This window comes from Trachinotus anak, unplaced genomic scaffold (assembly GCF_046630095.1).
Source record: "Trachinotus anak isolate AG129_WGS33_773 ecotype Australia unplaced genomic scaffold, CSIRO_AGI_Tana_v1 ptg000024l, whole genome shotgun sequence".
Classification (NCBI taxonomy): Eukaryota; Metazoa; Chordata; class Actinopteri; order Carangiformes; family Carangidae; genus Trachinotus; species Trachinotus anak.
Genome location: NW_027273875.1, coordinates 4,132,934 through 4,151,955, shown reverse-complemented (window position 1 = coordinate 4,151,955; position 19,022 = coordinate 4,132,934). Strand labels below are relative to the sequence as shown.

The 19,022-nt window shown below is 40.4% G+C and overlaps 2 protein-coding genes across 5 annotated transcripts in view; one reads left to right on the top strand and one right to left on the bottom strand.

Moving 5' to 3' along the window:
* larp1 (La ribonucleoprotein 1, translational regulator) overlaps positions 1-3,955 on the top strand; it is a 50,762-nt gene extending 46,807 nt beyond the window's left edge. For all 4 annotated transcript variants that reach the window (XM_071460982.1, XM_071460985.1, XM_071460983.1 and 1 more), the window contains 7 exons: positions 270-475; positions 620-726; positions 979-1,136; positions 1,313-1,457; positions 1,730-1,839; positions 2,356-2,483; positions 2,999-3,955. In XM_071460982.1, the coding sequence (XP_071317083.1) occupies positions 270-475; positions 620-726; positions 979-1,136; positions 1,313-1,457; positions 1,730-1,839; positions 2,356-2,483; positions 2,999-3,223 (1,079 nt within the window). In that variant the 3' untranslated portion in view covers positions 3,224-3,955. The remainder of the gene's footprint in view (positions 1-269; positions 476-619; positions 727-978; positions 1,137-1,312; positions 1,458-1,729; positions 1,840-2,355; positions 2,484-2,998) is intronic.
* Positions 3,956-7,096: 3,141 nt separating this feature from the next.
* Positions 7,097-19,022, bottom strand: faxdc2 (fatty acid hydroxylase domain containing 2). The gene is made up of 9 exons (XM_071460992.1): positions 18,908-19,022; positions 16,847-16,887; positions 14,577-14,674; positions 13,539-13,642; positions 12,592-12,713; positions 10,054-10,259; positions 9,764-9,869; positions 9,240-9,406; positions 7,097-8,498 (listed from the first exon to the last, which is right to left on the bottom strand). Exons 1-9 carry the CDS (start codon positions 18,930-18,932, stop codon positions 8,342-8,344), a joined length of 1,026 nt encoding a protein of 341 aa, XP_071317093.1. The 5' UTR covers positions 18,933-19,022; the 3' UTR covers positions 7,097-8,341.

Genomic DNA, 19,022 nt, shown 5'->3' with positions numbered 1-19,022 from the left:
TGACAGAGTTTTCACACTGAGAAATAAATGAAGCTATTAGATCACTGATGCTGTGACATTAGATTATCTCTCAATGACTTTAAAGAGTTTTATTTCAGGCTTGCTGAGATAAAAGTGAAGTATATCAAGTTACTTTTACAGTCTTAAGACAGTTGCTTTGAAAATGGTCCAGTTTGAGGAGCCGTGAAACTTGTTAGCAGTTCTGGAGAAGCTGCTTCTGTCTTTGATTTATTTATTTATGTAACTCATCTCTTGCCTCACATCCTCAGTCCCCACAGACGCTTTGGCAAACAAACTGTTCGGGGCCCCTGAACCCTCGTCAATAGCTCGCTCGCTCCCAACTACCGTGCCTGATTCACCCAACTACCGCAGTGCCCGGACGCCCCGCACGCCTCGCACCCCTCACAGGAAGGACGCAACCATGACGCCGCGCTTCTACCCAGTGGTGAAGGAAAGTCGGCCTGTCGATGCCAAGGTAAGATGGCTGCCGAGTGAGGGTGAACTCGGACTTATCCAGGTGGAAGTGTGTCTTCTGTACCTGACGTCGAGGTTTTAAGTAAATATTTGCAGCAATCGACCTTAACAAATCCTTCACAAACTTTTATCTGTAATTTTTCAGACGCCCAGAAAGAGGAAGACCCGACACAGCTCCAACCCACCCATGGAGTGCCACGTGGGCTGGGTGATGGACTCCAGAGAGCATCGCTCCCGTACCGCCTCCGTCAGGTGAGTCACTACCGTCACTTACTTTAGGGAAGAAGTACAGTATATTAAATCAGTTGAATGTGTTGGAGCAGACTGTGGTGCAAAAGCAGCATTTAGGGCTTTACATGTAGTGTCTTTAAAGTTGTCTGTATTATGTTCATTCCACCTTAATGTCTGTTCCTTTTGTGGATGTAAACTAAAACAGCAGAAAACAACCCCAGACTCAGGACTAACTGTTCTCCACCTGCTCCTCCACCTCTCTCTCTCTTTCAGCTCTAACGCCAGCCCATCAGAGGGCACCCCTGCCCTGGGTAACATTGGCTGCACGCCTCAGTCCCTCCCCAAGTTCCAGCACCCATCACACGAGCTGCTCAAGGAGAACGGCTTCACGCAACACGTTTACCACAAGTACCGCCGGCGCTGCCTAAATGGTACACGCACGTTTTCTTCTTCCTCTATTTTATTATTTATTCCGTGCTCAAACTGTCCAGCGGTGTTTATTAACAGTGAGCTGGTACTGGATCGTTTCTTCTTCCTCTGTCCATTCATCTCGTATTTTTTAAATGACCCAGTTCCACATTATCTCTCTCCTCTCGACCAATCGCAGAGCGAAAGCGGCTGGGAATCGGCCAATCTCAGGAGATGAATACACTCTTCCGTTTCTGGTCATTTTTCCTGCGGGATCACTTCAACAGGAAGATGTACGAGGAGTTCAGACAGCTTGTGGTCGAGGACGGGAAGGAAGGATACAGGTAAGAGTCCTGAGCAGTGATGGATGGATTCTGTCTTAAAGGCAGGCGTACACAGTATCCAGTCATTTGTAATGAATATCATTTTATATAAGCCTGTGGCCCATTGATCTTCTTTAAACCTTTTAATCTTTTTAATCTAATATTCATTGATAGTATTTGTACTGATTAGTATCCAAGCCACGACCACATCCATTCCCCAAACACTGCCGTTGTTCAATTCTTTCCAACTGTCTCCTGTAACGTGTGTGTGTGTGTTTGTGTGTATGTTGCAGGTACGGATTGGAGTGCCTCTTCAGGTACTACAGCTACGGTCTAGAGAAGAAGTTCAGGCCAGACATCTTTAAGGACTTCCAGGAGGAGACCATGAAAGACTACGAGGCCGGTAAGTTAACGGACAGAAACAGCAGTGACCGCGGATCAGAGGAGACACAATGTTTTCCTAATAAAACATCTGAGCTCAGGTTCTGTTATATTTATTATGTCAGAGTGTCTGGTTCAGTTTTCCTGTTGTTGGCCTCCTGATGTTCAGGTGATTTTAAGGAGACACCAGGTGTTTATCTCTAATGGTTATTGAAATATTAACATGTAAGTCTGACAAACTTCCAACTTGACTATAAATTCTGATAAATCTATTCACAGGAGTAAAAATACAAATGCACACATTTAAACAGTAAGAACAAGCGTTGTGTTCAGGTCAGAGCAGTAAATATCTTCTGTACTGCTGTGAGTACGTAACTAAGTCAAACTCTCAAAGCTGGGATGGATATTTGGGGGTTGTCTGGACTACCTCACCCTTAAGATGTGTTTGTCTTATGTTCTGCTCAGAGGTTTCCTACACTCTTCTATAGAAAAGAGCTCACTTTCACCCCCCACCTAACTGCATTTCTCCTGCACACAGGCCAGCTTTATGGACTGGAGAAGTTCTGGGCCTTCCTTAAATACTCCAAGGCCAAGACCCTGGAGATCGATCCCAAACTGCAGGAGTGTCTGAAAAGGTTTAAACGCCTGGAAGATTTCAGGATTGATGTAAGTGAAATATTTTTATAAAAGCTACTTGTTAGGACTCTCACTTAAACACGTGCCACATGGTGCCCTAACGGTTTGGATAAGAAATAACAACATCACTTTCTACAAACTGTCCCTGAAGTGGCCACCACTGATTTCATTATCATCTGTCAGCTGCAGCTTTCTGTGGCTTTTTTTATTCCAATTAAACTCCAACAGGAGATTTCATGTCTGAATAACACCCTGTTTGAAAATAAGATTAATTTTAATTTCAATTGAATGACAAAATGACACTGTGGGGTCAACGCTGCCTGTCAATCACCTGGGTCATGTGACCTCTGAGACTGATATATTGATATTTGTTTAATACATATTCAGTAAAAGGAATAGCAGTTGCTTCCATGCACTTGACAATGCAGATATATATTAACTTATTTATTTATTTAACTTAGTTATTATATAACAATGTAATGTACATTACAACTTGACATGAGCAACCTCCATCCAATCTCCACCCTGCTTGTGTCTGGTTCTAGCCCCCTATGGAGGAAGGAGGCCGCAGAAGACACTCATCCAGCGGGGATGGTCGCCGCCGGCACCCCTCTCAGCCCTTGAGCCGGCCCCACAGCCAGGCCAGCTCAGGCCCCAGCCCCGCCCCTGCCGCCCAGGGGCCCGCAGCCAAGGATGATGCCAAACCCACCAACCAGAGAGCCCCCGCCCCCTCTGCTGACCCTGCACCAGATGCCAAGACACTGAAGTAACCCCACAAACACGCCAGCCTGCACAGATCAACTCAACTACGTCTGCAAGTCGCCGGTTCTCTCTGTGCCACACGAGGGGGGAGGGGGCTTCCAGCTCTTAATTAAAGCATGAGAATTTTTTTTTTTTTGTCCCCCACGACAACTTTTGAAAAATAAGGAAGAAAATAATTTAAAAAGGCTCTGTTTATTCATTAGTTTTAGGTTTTTGAGGATGAATAACCTTTTGGGGTGTCAGACAAATTTTTTATTTTTTATTTTTTTCTTTTATAGGCCATTGCCGGTCCACACGGTGGATGGTTTAGTGGCGTTTTACTATCCTGGAATTTTTTTTTTTTTTTTAATGTTGATTCCCCCCCCCCCCCCCTTCTCCATTTCTGGGACCCTGCTTTGATCATCACTGTCTTGCTGGCTGAAAGATATTTGATTCCCTGCCCAGATCTCAGATTAATGATTATTATTTCTTCGGCGTGTGGTGGGATTGGAGACTTGGAAATAGTTTGAACTAGACTGAGCATCTGAAAAGCCCCACTAGCAGCTGGATGGAGGCTGCGCTGCTCCTGACATCCAACCGGACCAAAGTGGTTTGAACCGAGCGACTGACATTTCCATCCACAGAGCCCCAAGTGCTCTCAGCTGAGAGGCAAAAAATTAGAAATTTCATTTACTTTATGGCTGAACATTGAGGGGAGAAACATTAAAGAACCAAATGATGAAAAGAGAGGAGAAAAAAAAGACTTGTACCACCCCCTCAGTACGGACATGATCATTGAAAGTTGCCTTATTTTAATGGTTTTACTGCTTCTAACATGTGCCCGCCACCTTATTGTCGATTGTACAGCATTGGAATCACCCATATACCTGGTCACCGTTTCCAGCAGAGGCCACTTGGTGGTGCTGTGTCTGCCAAACTGTTCTCCATCCCCCTTCACTCCCCCTCCGTCACCTTTTCTGAGCTGTCTTCCAAGTGTCATTCGGTCTGTTACAAGTAATTCTACCCTGTGTTTGCAAGTCGTGGCTTTTTTGTGCTGAAACACGTCAACCTGGTTGAAGTTTGCTTTCCACCCTCCCCCCTCCCCCCTCCTTTCCCCCAACGGAAACAAAACAAACACTTGAGTGGGGTGGGGAGTTGGGAAGGGGGGGATCCTACGTTGCATCTCCCTTTGGGTGCTTCCTGACTTTCTCTACCCCCCCTCCGCCTCCCTGTCAGACGAGCTGCATCCATCCGTTCATCCATCCGCTTGACATCCATCCATCAGTCGACCATCAGTGACACTACAGGACTGGAATCATCAATCTGGATTACTTGAAGAAACAATGGTTGTGAGGAGGGCTGTTGTGCTCTGATGCAGGTGCTCTGGGCGGAGACGCTAATGAGGCTCAGACGTTTGGCCTCCGACTTCACTGTCGTTCGCTCGGCTGACCCGCTGCTTAACGAGGCGGACCGTGCCTCGGGCGCTCGCCGCCTCTTCCCGTCTCCCCACACACAGACACACACTTCACTTACAGGCATGAACACTGAGAGGCGTAGTCGCACACAGGTACAGATGTAGCAGCGTGAGCAAGATGAATACTAAACACACAGCTCGATGTCTTGCCTCGTTGTGGACAAAAATTTGAGACTGTATTGTTCACACTCCGTTCTGTTCAGCCGTCGCTCTTCCTGCAGTCAGCTGTGTGGATAGATCCATCTTTATCCAACTCAAGTACTGATGATATCAAATGGTGATTTTTTTTTTTTTTTTTTTTTCCTCCTTTAATGTAAATGTGAATTTGACAGATGAAGAGAAATGATTACAGCTCCCTGCTACTTGTTTTATTGTTTATAGAACAGATTATATATTTGCCTTACATGTGTACGTACTCTAACTTTTTTTTTTAATGGTCTCATAATTATCTTTTAATGCTTTTTAATTTCAATTTGCAGTGTTTCTAGCGTTGTTATGATGGAGGTGGGGTTTATGTCAGGCTGTTAAAACATCTGTGGATTTCAGAGATGGGAACATGGTTCACATCACAAAAGGGAAAGTTGACATCAGGGCGTCAACAGGTATTCAGCGCAAAAACGGAGTCTGTGTCTGTATCTAGATGCTTTTAGTGTTTCATGTTGAAATCACAGTTCATTTGCTCTTTTTGCCAAGATGACACAGCAGCTTTTCCAACAAGCTGTAAACTCAAAAAGTAATTATTAAATCTTCAGCCTCCAGGTTTTCTTCAAACAATGGACAACAATGATTTGTTTTGGGAATTTGAATTGTTCATGAAGTTCTGGGACAAAAGATGTTAAGTCTTAATCCACATAAGGTTATCATGATGCTGAACAAAGTGGCCCATTTCCCGTTGACATACTGCAAAGTTGGCTGCAGTTTTTTTTTTTTTTTTTTTTTTTTTGCTGTTGAGTACAATACCATCGTTGAAAATCTTCAAATGCTTTTGAGGAATTCAATTGGATAAAAGTCTGACATTTTTAGATGAAACTGTGTTGGACACCTGTGCCTGTTTTTTTTTTTTTTTTGTTTTTTTGTTTTTTTGTGTAAGTCTAGGTCATTGGATGTAAAAAATCATTCAGCCTGTTGGTTAATGTTCCAGCAGAGTGGAGGTGGATATCACATTGTTTTGTCAGTGTTTCTGTTCTTCAGTTTCTTCCTTTAAACCCAGAACTGTTGGAACTATGAAAATGCAAAGCAAAGCTGTACTTACTTTTTTTTTTTTTTTCCTTTTTAATGTCATGTTGGTTTAAATTCAGGGAGATTTGGATCAGTTTCAGAAGCTCACAGTTGATGCATCAAGTTGTTTACTGGAGGTTTAAAGATGGAAAACGAGAGCTACAACATATTCAGAAAAGCAAAACTCCATGCATTTCCCAAAACCAGCGCAAGCCTTTGAATGGGTGAGCTGGTGTGTGGCTGCAGACGTGACGGGCTGCCACTAGGTGGCCTTCCTCCTGGAACAGTCGCACAATCCCTCCCTCTAATGTGATCATCGCCTGCCATCACCTGGCACCGGACATTTGGGGGCTTCAGGTGTTTTGGGAGTTTTCAGCCTTCTATATCAGCTTAGAACTGCTGCTAGCTGTCCAAACAAACTGCAGGGGGCGCTGCACCCTCCGCTCGTCAGTTTTACACAGACTTGGCCAGATGGCCGGACACTGAGAGATGAATGATGGACGTGGGGAAGAGAGGGAGGAGCAGAAAACAAGAGAAAGTACCCGACTGGGGTTGGTGATGTTGCTCAGAGGAATATGGCTGGTTATGATGTCTGGAGACTGAAAAAAGGACAAAATTCCATAAAGCCATATGAATAACAAATAACTGTATATGAACCATTAAAATAGTTCATTACATTACAATATCCTAGGCTTGTCATGAGGAAAAAAAGATGAAAATGAGGAAAAAAGGAACAAAAAAATATATAAAATGGAAAAATGTAAAATACTTGAATGAGATCTTGTATAATATCATTTAATATTCATAATATCTGCTTTGTAGGCTGATGTGATTCGCTATTAGTGTTATTTGTAATTTGTAGTAATTATGCTTTCCTTTAATAAAGAAAAAAAACACAAAACGTACAAAAAAACCTCAAACACAGCGACTGTTGAGTGATCATTTCTGTTGGGAGAGAGCGAGTGAGTGAAGCTTGAAACTACCAAAGTTACATTAGCTGCTTTATTCAGCTTCATGTCTGAATAGTCAGAATATGCAACAGGTCTTTTTTTGTGTGAGTGGTTTATTTTAATGTTGTCATGTCACCAAAGAGACAATCTTTTATGTATCAACAAAAAATCTTTTAATCCCTTTTTTTTTAAGTTTTAATATTAAGAAGTCCAGTCAAAACATCATGAACACTGTATCAATTACAATTACAGTAGAAGTATTTTTATTTTTTTTATTTAAGATTAACCCCCCCCCTCCCACATTCATTTCTTCTTATACAAGCTTTACACAGGTTTTCTATAGAACAAAAAGACATTCAGGATAATGTGTAAGTGCCATGGAAATTACAAGTGCAAATGTATCTTCTGTCTGAGCAGCAAGTGAACGCAGCAGAAGAGTCTGGACTGGTGGGCGGTGACCAAACATTATTTAAAATACAAAAGCTGTTTATAAGAATTAATGCACAACATTACAGTGTTTAAAAGTATAATTCTAATAGCTGGTGTTAAAGTCAAGAACAGCACGAACATGTTTATTGGCTGTCATCCCAACACAATCGTTAAAAAAGTTAGTGGAATCTGGAAGATGATCAACATTTCCATAACGTTCACATAAGAGGAAGACGATCTGTTTTATCACCTCCAGAGTTTTACTGTACATTAAAACCATGACTGTTCATGCTGAAATGATTTGTCCATCGACACGCAGTAGCTGTAGCTCTCCGTCATTATTCGAGAATGTTAGAGTCTGTGAACGCAGCATAAAGCACTTCTATCACACCCAACATTTCAGGTGCTTTACACCACCTGGAGTGGTTCATTCAGACTGCAGAGCTTCCTCTTACAGTTTCGTTTAACCAGGAAGGAGGGACAGGCCCATCAGAAAAACAAAATGGATAAATTTAGTCATGATCAAAATAAAAGGACACATGTAGTTTTAGTTTTAAAACTACATATGTTAAGTCAACTTTTAACTTCATATATCATATTTGTTGGGTTTTTTTTATTATCCTGAGTATTAATATTTTCAATCATGCATCACTTTTCATGTATTACGGGCTTCCATAGGACGTTACCAGATCATAACCCTGGACTACTGGTTTCTCTGTCACCACAACATCACCATCAATCAACCAATCACGAGCTATGACAACAGTCGTCACAGGAAGATGAAATCATGAGAGGAAACAAGTTTTAAAATCGCCACATCAACAGTGAACACGGGGGCTAAACTTTTAAAACTGCATGAAACCTGCATATCTGGTTAAGTGCTGGGGAAGCTGATGACCCAGCGTCTGGGCAGACTTTCACAGTCTGAAACTGATCAACAGGTTTTCTTGATTAAAATAATCAAAATCTAATCTCATTTTAAAGTCGACTGGGAGCTCTGTCTCCACTCATTATGGTGATGTTCCCAGACTGGGCAAGGCCTGTGGCTGAGGTTAGAGGTCAGGGGTCAGAGGTCATCACTGGCCCTTCTTGGGTGAGTCAGGGATGCTCTCGGTCAGCGGAGTGAGGCTGGTGAGCAGGGTGTGGCGTTCATACTGCTTGGTCTGCCTGAATTTGGTGTCGGTGCCATGAAGCCGGTCCAGCACACCAAAGACCCCGAAACACTGGTTGAACCTGGAGTCAGGAAAGAAGTGAGTATAATGGTTAAGGACAAAGATTCCACACAAGAATAAAAAAAAAACAAAAAAACTGGGATCCCTCTTCTCTTTTTGGTCCTTTTCCAATGTACAGTAATTAAGAGTAATAAATTCACAGAAAAAAGACCCTTGAAAGGAAAGGGATACTCTTCACTGAACCAAGTGATCACACTGACAAATGTCTGTGAGGGTCCTTTACTTTATAAAGCTGCACTGTTGTCCAAAACTATTAGAAACACATCAGTGAGACACACAAGTGTGAATTAATCCCACATCCTATAAATCCTCACGAGACCAACAAAAGTGTATTATTCCTCAGCTGAAAATAGTCCCCAACAAATGGTATTCACCCTGTTTGAGAAACTTTTGCTAAAACAAACACACCAGATGCCTGAGAAAATTATTTAGCCTTTTTTAACAAATTTTAACAAATGAAACTTTATATTCATGACCCATTTTTAGGGTTTCCCATCTTCTGTAGGAAGCAATGGGAAGTCAGGCTGTACTGAAAGTCAGATTCACACGTTAGTTGTGGTCTTTTTTTCATGGATTTTATGTCCCCAAACATCAAGAGTTTATAAGTTTTTAATATTCAACACTGACAAATTCCTGGATTTTGAAAGATTGGAGAATAGTTAAAAAAAAAAAAAAGAAGAAATATTAAAATTCATTAAATCCTATTAAAAACACTACTGGAAGAGTGGGTATGCGGACTCACCTGAGGTGGTGGAAGTCGTGGAACTCCGGGGACGGCAGGAAGGGGAGGTGGTATCCACAGTGGGAGATGGTGGTGCTGACCAGAGCCAGACAGTACCAGAGGCTGGTGGTGGACAGGTGGGAGCCCAGGATCACAGGTCCGATCACCACCGGCAGCATGTTGGAGAGCTAATGGAAGAACAAACAGATTTAACTGCCGGGGAAGTTTTTTAAAATCCTAACCAGTGGTGAAATAGACTCAGCGTCACACTTTCAACAGCTGATTCAAGTTGTAGACGAGCACAGTGAGTTCAGATTTGTTTTCAGGATCAGGTTTGTCTGGACTCCAGATGTGAAAATGAAACACATTTGATTTAGCTGTGACAGCTGCAGCAGGTGTGAGGCTCAATGAGGAGAGATGATCATAAACTGATCCGTCTCACACAAACCACTGCAGACTCGCCAGATCAAAGATAGAGACGATTTCTAAATCTTTAACACTAATCTCACAATGACAGTGAAATAAATTTGAGGGGGATCATTCACCATGTGCTCCAGGGGATGAGCGTAGATGGAGACGACTCCGATGGGAGCGGTCCACTCATGGTGCTGTTTGTGGAAATGCTTGTAGAGGCCGGGATGGTGGAACAGCCTGAGAGAAAAGGAGATGAGGAAGATGAAGATCAAAAGGAAAACAGTCAGCATCCAGTTATTCACTCATGCCTTTTTAACAACAAGAATAAAAGGCTGAAAGCTTTGAGGCTGTCAATTCTCCTCATGTTGACAAATTTCACTCTTACCACTAGGTGGCAGTAACTAAAATCACAGATCCCTACCTGTGTGAGTAGTAAAACAGAACCTCCTCTAGGATGGAGAAGACAGCCAGCTCTGTCAGGGCCCAGTGGAAGGTGGGCAGCTCAGGGCCACAGGGGTTCCCCCTCCAGGACATTAGGTGGTAAACTGCCACCACCATGGGCCCGGAGATGAACACCTGGTTGAAGATGACAGTCCTCACAGCATGGCGAAGCTTAACTGGATCCACCTGGAGGATGAGGGAGGAGTCAGACAGAGGTCAATACTAGATATGATCTCAAAAAGTACAGTATGCATTATTATGGATGACAGCATTTCTGTTGGAATTATATTTATAAATGACTTTCAAACTCAGAGGGTTTTTGGTTTCAGAAATGAGAAGCTAGCAGAGCTTGATGTGGTCTGATACATTTACATGTTTGGCCACAACGCTTCTGTCAAGTTTTAAGGCTCTTCTCAAAATGTATTTTAATGGATTATTAGTGATTTCTTATATTATCTCCCTCATCTAATTTTCTACCACCTTTACTTTATTATCTCCATTATACTCTTGTGACTTAATATTCATTGAAACTGATTGTTTGATATCGCGTGTTTCCACGTAACATGTCTTCATACTGTTGTCTAAGATTATTATTATTTAAACATGAATTTGAAGAAGACTGAAGTGTTTTAATGCTGCTGTTTGGTAATCTATGGTTTTAATACTAAATGTAAGAGTGTGTGTTCTGCGCAGAAAAAGTCATGTTTACATGTTCACTGCTACTGTTTGAGCTCCAGACATTGGCAGTTACGAAATTATCTTCTTGACTGAAATTTAAAGAAGGCAATGAAAAAAAAATGTGTAAATGACAGCTGACTTTACTTTTTATCAACAAACTTTGTACCCTGAAGTGTACATGAATTAACTGTTTTTTATGATGTGTGTTTACCACAGTACAAACACCAACAGCTACCTGGAAAACTGCAATTATTGACAAATCTTTGATCTAGTTTGGGAAATATTTGGCATGGATAGCTTTCAAAGTGACCCACAGTGCCCACAAACATTTTTGTTCTTAGTTAACAATTTTTCAGGTATACTAAAAAAAATAAATAGTAATCTAAAGCTGTAAACAAGTGAAGGGCAGTGAGATGCACTTGCTGTTTGGTTGGTTTTACACCACAACATTGTGTTAACTGGTGCTCGGACACATGACTGCAATCAGTGCATTTAAGATACAGATAGACTGATAAACTACACAGCCGGTGTTGTGTAAGTTGTGTTGTTGCTACATAAGAGCACATCCTAGTTTGTTTATGGCCCAAGTTCAGACGGTCATTGTCGGTCAGTGAACTGCAGTATCTACACTCAGACTGATGGCCACAGTAAACGCTCAATGACTCAGCAGTGTTTTTTTTACATATTAGCTCATCATAGAGAATATGATGACTGACATCACAAAGAGAAATGTTAGATAATGAAAATTTATGTCACCCCATAAAGGAGATAAACCTATTATATACCATGCACAGCTGCACGATAAGCCGTTTCTGAAGAGATAACAAGGCACATGACTGACAGTGTATTCAGAGAAAACGTGTGAATACCAGTTTGATTATTAGTAAACCTGAACACACTGTCTGTTGAAATTAGCTGAGGAGGTTTTTATTCCATTAACGAGCATGAATTCCCTGTGCACTGTCTTCTTGGTTATAACCTTTATAAGGTTATCAATAGTGTGATTATTTTTTCAGAGTAACCTCCAGCCCTGGTTATCAGTAATGTCAGGCTTTATCAGTGTCCAACAACATCTGTTAACACAGTGAGAGGACTTTGGTCAGATGGACATGTGGACAGGCCACGTTAATGCCAATTTAAAAAAAAAAGTGGAGATAAATCTAAAAAATAAAAATACAATAATAATAATAATAATAATAAAGAAATAAATAAGGAAATTTATAGACACAATTTTGTAAAGAACTACAGGATACTGCAGTATTACTTATCAACAAATTTTCCCTTTTTTTTTTCTTGGCAAAATTTAGATTTTTTTTTCATCATAGTGCTCATCATAGTGTGGATCAAATCATTTTCATCCATCCATTCATTCACGCTGAGTTCAAGCGTACTTAGGAGTATTCAGTGAAGTAGATATGAATGTGAGGAGGAGATTAGATGGATTTAATATCCTTCAACACATGAAAAGCCATAAAATTATTTCTATTCTGATTACTCAGCAGTGGCTGAAAATGATAGCAGTTACTGTGTCAGAGGTTAAAAGGAGCCATAAACTGGTGTGTGTAGAAGAAGCAGCTCACTTCAAACCAACTGGTGGTAGAAGTTGAGATTAAAGTGGTGTTGATTTCTCAGTGTAAAATTCCCAGTGGTATTGACAGCAGCACAGCAGAATAGTACAAGTGGTGGTGTTGTATTTGTAGTGGTATTATTACAATGATACTTAAAAGGAGTTTAAAAAACTGGAGGAAAAAACAAAAAACAAAATCAAAACAAGCTAAAGAGCAAAAAAAAAAAAAAAAAAAAAAAAAAAAGACAATCACAGTGTGAGTCTGGAGCCTACCGGGTTATTCTTGTCCACCTGGATGCGGTAGCGGGTGATAAAGGAGGGTTTACCAGTGGTGTCCACCAATAGCAGCAGAGCATTTGAGGCCCAGAAGGCCACAGTGGGGACTAACATCGTCCCTGCAGAGAAAAAACAAGGCCACTGTCAGCTCCTGACCTGGGCCTGCAGATTTCAAATCTTTATCCATAACTGGAAAAGAACCAAAGACTCAGGCAGCAGACGTTTGAGACAAAGAAATGAACTATTTACCGTGATGAATACAACTTTTTTTTATTTTTAAGAAGCCTGAGTGTGACCATTTCATTTTTGAGCCAAATATAAGATGAAGCTGTTTTTGTTGCATGGCGTGTGACCTGCTCCGTGCTTCATTGCTGTCACGTAATTCATTATCTCGTGAACAACATGTGCCTTATCTTGTAATACACATAATGTCCTACATAGATGATATCCAATGGAGGAATACCTTCCAATGTGCAAAAACAGCTGCATCGATGGCTGCATCACAAAGAAACATTTCCTCTGTAGCTGGTACCCAATGAGGTATCCTTTTGTGAAGCGGCGTCATTTTAAAAACAAAGCCCTGTTTGTATCTCAGGGGGGAGATTAAGTCATGTGTGTATTCTAATTTTAAAAAAACCCGGATGTACAATTAGTAGTGCTACTGTGAAAATTTCCTGTAGCTGTGATAGGCCTGATTCTGAAATGGAAAGTTACAGTATATAAATTTAGATCCATGAAGCCACCGACATCACATGGATACAGAGTATGTGCTGGCTCAAAGCAGGAGCAGTCATTCAAGCTGTTGTCACGCAGGAAACAGATCGCTTTGCTTAATCTTTGCCTGACAAAGATCTCTCTGTTATGCTGATCACTATCTGTTGATTGCAATATGTTCCTCTACAGATTTTCTGCACAACAAATAAAACTTAACAGCAGTTTCTTACCTAAGTAGAACAAAGCAGTATCGTGACCTTCAAATGCCAAGTACAACTTGGTCCACAAGTTCTGCCAGAAATCTCCTGAAGCTCCCCAGAATCTCTGAAGATGCCTGGAGGGGGAATCGGTGTCAAGTGATTGTTTTCTTACATGGTTAAAACAAACATTGAGCCACACACACATTGGGGCGCCTGCTTTGGAGCCGTTTAATTAAGGAAAAAGAAAATAACTAATTGAAAATGAATGCACATCTGGTTCTCTCAAGGGGAATGAAACATTTAAACTCAGTCTCCAAGTCTTTTCCCGTTGTGTGAAACATTCCAATACAGGCCCAGTCTTAGTGTCCACTCTCAAAGACTCTCAGGCTTTGACTGGTTCCTAAGGGCTCAGAGAAGTCCTGACAACCACCTAGAAAACTGACACTAAAACTGTAGCAGTTGAGTAAATAACAACCAAACACCCAGAACACCAGAGACACCCGGGAAAAAGCCAGTCGCACCCTAACAACTTACTTGAACACATCCCACTCTCCATACCCATTATGCCACATCTTGTCCTGTAATGTCCTGTCCTATAATGTCCTGTCTTGTCACATCTGGTCCAAACAGGTCTAGTTCCATCACGTTTAGTCCTGTCATGTCCTGTCAAGTCACACCCGGGCTCATCACATTACTGTGATGTAATGCAACTGCAAGTTATGTCAGGTCCTCTCCTGTAATTATGCTGCATCTGTCTTGTGTATTCTTGTGCCATCCTGTCATGTAGGTACTGTGCTCTCGTGCTGTCCAGTCCTTGTGGCCTAGTCATACTTTGTCCTGCCCCATCCTCGACTGCCCAGTCCGGTTCTGCAGTGTCCTGCCTCGTCCCCTCCCATCCACTTCTCTGTTGTTCTCTTTCATTGCTTGTCCTGCCTTTCTTATCCTTTCTACTGTGCACTGATGTAATAACCTGTGGCAGTGGCACTCCTCTGGTTCATCTCAGGTTTATTTCAGGACAAACTGCGGGTCTCTCATATGATAATAGTGAACCATGTAAGGAGATCTTACCATGTCAGTGAGTTGCCAAATGCAGCCAAGAATAAGATTCCAGATCCAATGACAAACGCAGCTTTCTTCACAGAGTCCCACAGTCCTCCAGGGCCCTCCTGAGCAGAGAAAAAGCAACAATTGTGTATAACCCCTCCTGTGTATAACCCCTGTTGACACTGCAGTCTCAGGATGTTGAGCTACATCAGCGTTTCCCACAAAAACTTCTTACGGTGTACAAATGTCTCTGAGACAATAGTGAAGCTGTTACTGAAACCAGTTAGAGAGTCTTAGGTTTATTAGGTTGTAGGTGAAATACTTCTACTGAATGGCTTATGTTTTCATAAGGGTGAGGCATTAGGCACCATCAGAGATAATGCACCATTAATGGAAAAAGGGAATAAGACAGTTGTCTTTCTAGTTTCTCAGTCCTGATGATTAAAAGTGCTGTAGTTTATTTTCAATCATTAAATAAAATCAGTCAATCAAAAGAGTCACATCTCATTTTACTTCCATAATAACGGATGATACGGAATAATAATGAACTTGTTTAACTATACAAGCAGAAAGGTGTACCGAAATGATGAGCTCTAAACACGGTAGAAATAATAAATGTGCAAATATAGGTGTCTACAACAAGAGCTATGAACATATTGATGACTCAATCTGTGATTTAAGGTTCTTGGCCATTTCTGTTGAGTCCATGTGGTCATATTTGAAGTCTGAATGCAGGCAGTGCTGACAAGACGACAATGTACACATTTTTAATAAGGAATCTGTCATAAAGAAAATTTATTTACTGCAACAGATTTAACATTGTTGTTTCTTATTTGTGTAACTTGCAATTTAAACAATAGATTTACTTTCTATATCTTGAATATTGAAAGCAAAATGTACAAATGTATCTAACAACAAACAGTGCATCTAATAAGAGTAAAGTCTGAGCCAGCCACACATCAGATCAGTTCGCTCAGCAGGAATTAAGTCCAGGGATTGATGTCACATTCACCAGACTTTCTAAAATGCCAGCTTTTGCCCCGGCTGCCCTTAGCCCAGCCATGACAACAGTGGGAACAATGTTACACAAATGTCATGCTGGTCTCAGTACATAGCTGCCTGTTCATACAACCACGCAACTAAACAATCCGCAGGGCTCCATAAAGTTGCTCAGGGAAAAAAATGTAACTTGTCAGGTTGAGCCTGTCCCAAAGAACAACAAGGAAAACAGTTCTCACAGAGCCACAGTCGACACAAAGCACTGAGGTGGAAGCTTTGTTGGTTAAACAAGTCAGCTCAGATCAACTTTATATAACAAGAGTTTTAAAAAGAAATTGGCCGCTTCACAAAAAGCTTTTCAGTGAGATAAAAACCAAAAGGCAGATAAATACACAGAGAAATAAGTCCAATTTTTGGAGTCTTGAGAAATGCTTAGAGTAATATTAATGTAAAACGTGCAATAATAGATATGGATTTGACTAGTTTACCTCTGCAACATTTTAAATTCTTTCTGATGCCAATGTCAGATTTGACTGATGTGAGTTATATGATTCATGGAGAACTGTTAACCCCAGGACCAAGCAGACAAACTATATAAAAACATCATCATCCCTCATTCAAAGACCATCTACATGTCACATTCTTTTAGACGAGTTAAACCTAAGCTTCAAATGTCTGGTTTGGCAAACCCTCATAGTAATACTGCTGGCTTTTACACTGCCTCAGATGAAGCACAATCACCCATTCAAGGTTCCTGAAACAGGTGCCAATTCATGCTGTTTCCAGGGAAGTGCTTAAAAGCCTTTGATTCAGGAATTCAATTCTATCGTCAGGTACTGAAAAGGACTCACAACTCCTTAAAGCATCAGGAGGCATGTTTCACTGCACACACCTGAAAGTATCTTCAACACGGACAAATACGATGATAGAAAATGGATTAATTAGTGGTCGTCGGAAAGGAACTTGAATTATATTGTTGGTAGATGACAGTGAAATGCTATGACTTTATATTATCAACTGTGTACTTAACATACTATATCGGATAGCGCCTATGTTTTCAGTGAGATGCCACCGAGCTTAACGACAACCCCACCCAAAGAGAGAGGACCTGTAATCCGACAAATCACACCAGACAGCTGAGAAAAGATGAGGCGAAAATACACAACAGATGCTCTCCAAAGGTTGTGCATGTGTTGGCTCTGACTCATTGTATTGTGTTGATGCTGACCTGCCTGCCTCTGATCATCTATCTGTTCTACTGAATTACAGTAATAGCAGAGGTGTTGCGTCCTTACCTGTCTGCTGCTGCTGTGTGTTGTGGCAGCTCCCCTCATGTCTGTAAACACAATAATACAAACACTGTAAACTGCTCATTTTTATTTTTCAGGTAGAATCAGAACCCGTTCATAAGAGCGTGAACATATCGTCTGTTGTCACAAATAAAAACAGAATTGCATTTTAGCGACACTAATTGAAAAATCCTCTCAAATGATACTAAGTTGGATGATTTTAGAAGCAAATGGAACAGCTGCACTGTCCCAAAATGACTGATGGTAGAAGATTAGAGATTAAATGTTCTGATGTTCCTTTTTAGAGGAAGGTGGCCCAATCCCGGCTGCTGTAAAAAATAATGGTGGGTTTAAAAAAATGCATTTTATTTTATTTTTTGTGTTGAAAATCAAGTTTTTGGTTTTTTTTCAAAGTTTAATAAAATAACTTGATAATTATTCAGTCATTCTGTATGTTTTGTCAATAATATTGTCAAAGTTGCAAACTTCAAATATTCTTGATATGATCAGTTTTTCATGAATAATAAATTCATATCTAATGCAGTTGATGATAACACTACATCTGTTTGTCTCAGGCCTAGTCTCATATGCTGAACTTTCACTCATTAACACTATTTTACCACAAAAATATCAATTACTAAAACATTCTGTTTAAATGTAGCACAATGAATATCTTCAGTCTTAACCTCTCTGACTGTTTTTGCATCTTTCTATGGTACAACAATCATCTGAGTGCAGTGCAGCCTGGTGCAAAATTTACAGATGGAGGATTAAACATAATCCTGTTATAATCCATCCTTACAGTTTGCACTTTTTCAGTCAAATTCTTGGGGATAACAACCTGCCCCACATCCACTTTCCCTCTTTCTTTGTAGTTCAGTAAGATATATAAAGTTTAGGGGTGAAAAAGGAATAAAAATATTTTCTGCTATTAATGATTATTTGAATTATTTATGAATCTAAAGATTATTGTATTGATTAATTAGTTAATAATTTGGGCTGTAAAATGTAAACAAATTGTGAAAAATGTCCATCAGGTTCCCAGCTCCCATGGCGACTTTGTAAAATGTCCAAAAACAAACAACATATATATTTAGTTTATTATCAAAGAATTATTCAAGAAGTACTCACATTGGAGAAAGTCAGTCTGTGCAATATTTGCATTGAAAAGTTCTTAACCAATTATTTAACTTTCAAAAATAACCGCAAATGAATTTCACACAAATTATAATGATTTTGTTTGTAATTACTTTAAATAATCACTAAGCTGCAGCTTCAGAAATGCTAACAATATGGTGCTTTTGTTGTATTACTGTGGAATAAATACCCTAAGCTGAGTAAGGAAAATTAAATTCAAAGTTTGGGCTTTAATAACTTAATAACAGCCACCCACATACTTTTTATCCATCCATCCAGCCATTATCTATATCTGATTATTACACTAGGTGAAACATATTACAGGAATAATACAGTCAGTGCTTTATCATTATTAGCAAATTAAAAGAAACTATATTGATTTCAATTCTTATTATTTAAAACTCTCACCGAACTACAGCTTCAGAAATACAATAAATAATATGGTGATTTTCTTTAACATCATTTTGAAATAATTTTATTTAAAAAAATATTTATTATTGGCTGATGATTAGACTAAATAAGAAATATTGTGCTAACTATATTATTTTGATATGGTTAAATGAAAATGAAAAAACAGTCAAAAAAACAAAAACAAAATCATTAGTCAAAACAATTATTAGTGTTCAGCCAGTTATGGGTTTTCTATTGACCACCACAGACACCCCGTAATATAGAGAACATTACAGAGATTATGCTTCATTGACACAACTTTACATACAAGGTTTGGAATAATGAAACAGTACTTTCTGAACTGTTGTGAACTATGTGCTGCGTTTCACTGAACACACGCACTGCACAGACTGAGCTACACTCCTGCTGCTGCTGGATCCTCGCCGCAGTCCTGCAGACCGCTCGCCTCAACTGCGGCTTGAAACGCAGCAAACACCGACTCCGCCGACATGTTGACGGCGAAGCAAGTCACTGACTTACCGCTGACTGCAGTCTCCGCCGTCATGTCTCTGCCCGGTTGCGATCCTTGAGCCTGCTGGATGTTTTCACGGACTCAAACAAACCCTTTATTCGCAACAGCGAGCGACCTCTGATT

What these genes read in the sequence shown, in the direction of transcription:
- faxdc2 (XM_071460992.1), bottom strand. Translation starts at nt 18,932, where the DNA reads ATGACGGCGGAGACTGCAGTCAGCG. An exon ending in CTCATCCCCTGGAGCACATG is followed by an intron (nt 9,407 to 9,763) that starts GTGAATGATCCC and finishes TTCTTCCATTAG; the next exon opens with CTCTCCAACATGCTGCCGGT. An exon ending in CACGACTTCCACCACCTCAG is followed by an intron (nt 8,499 to 9,239) that starts GTGAGTCCGCAT and finishes TCCTGACTCCAG; the next exon opens with GTTCAACCAGTGTTTCGGGG.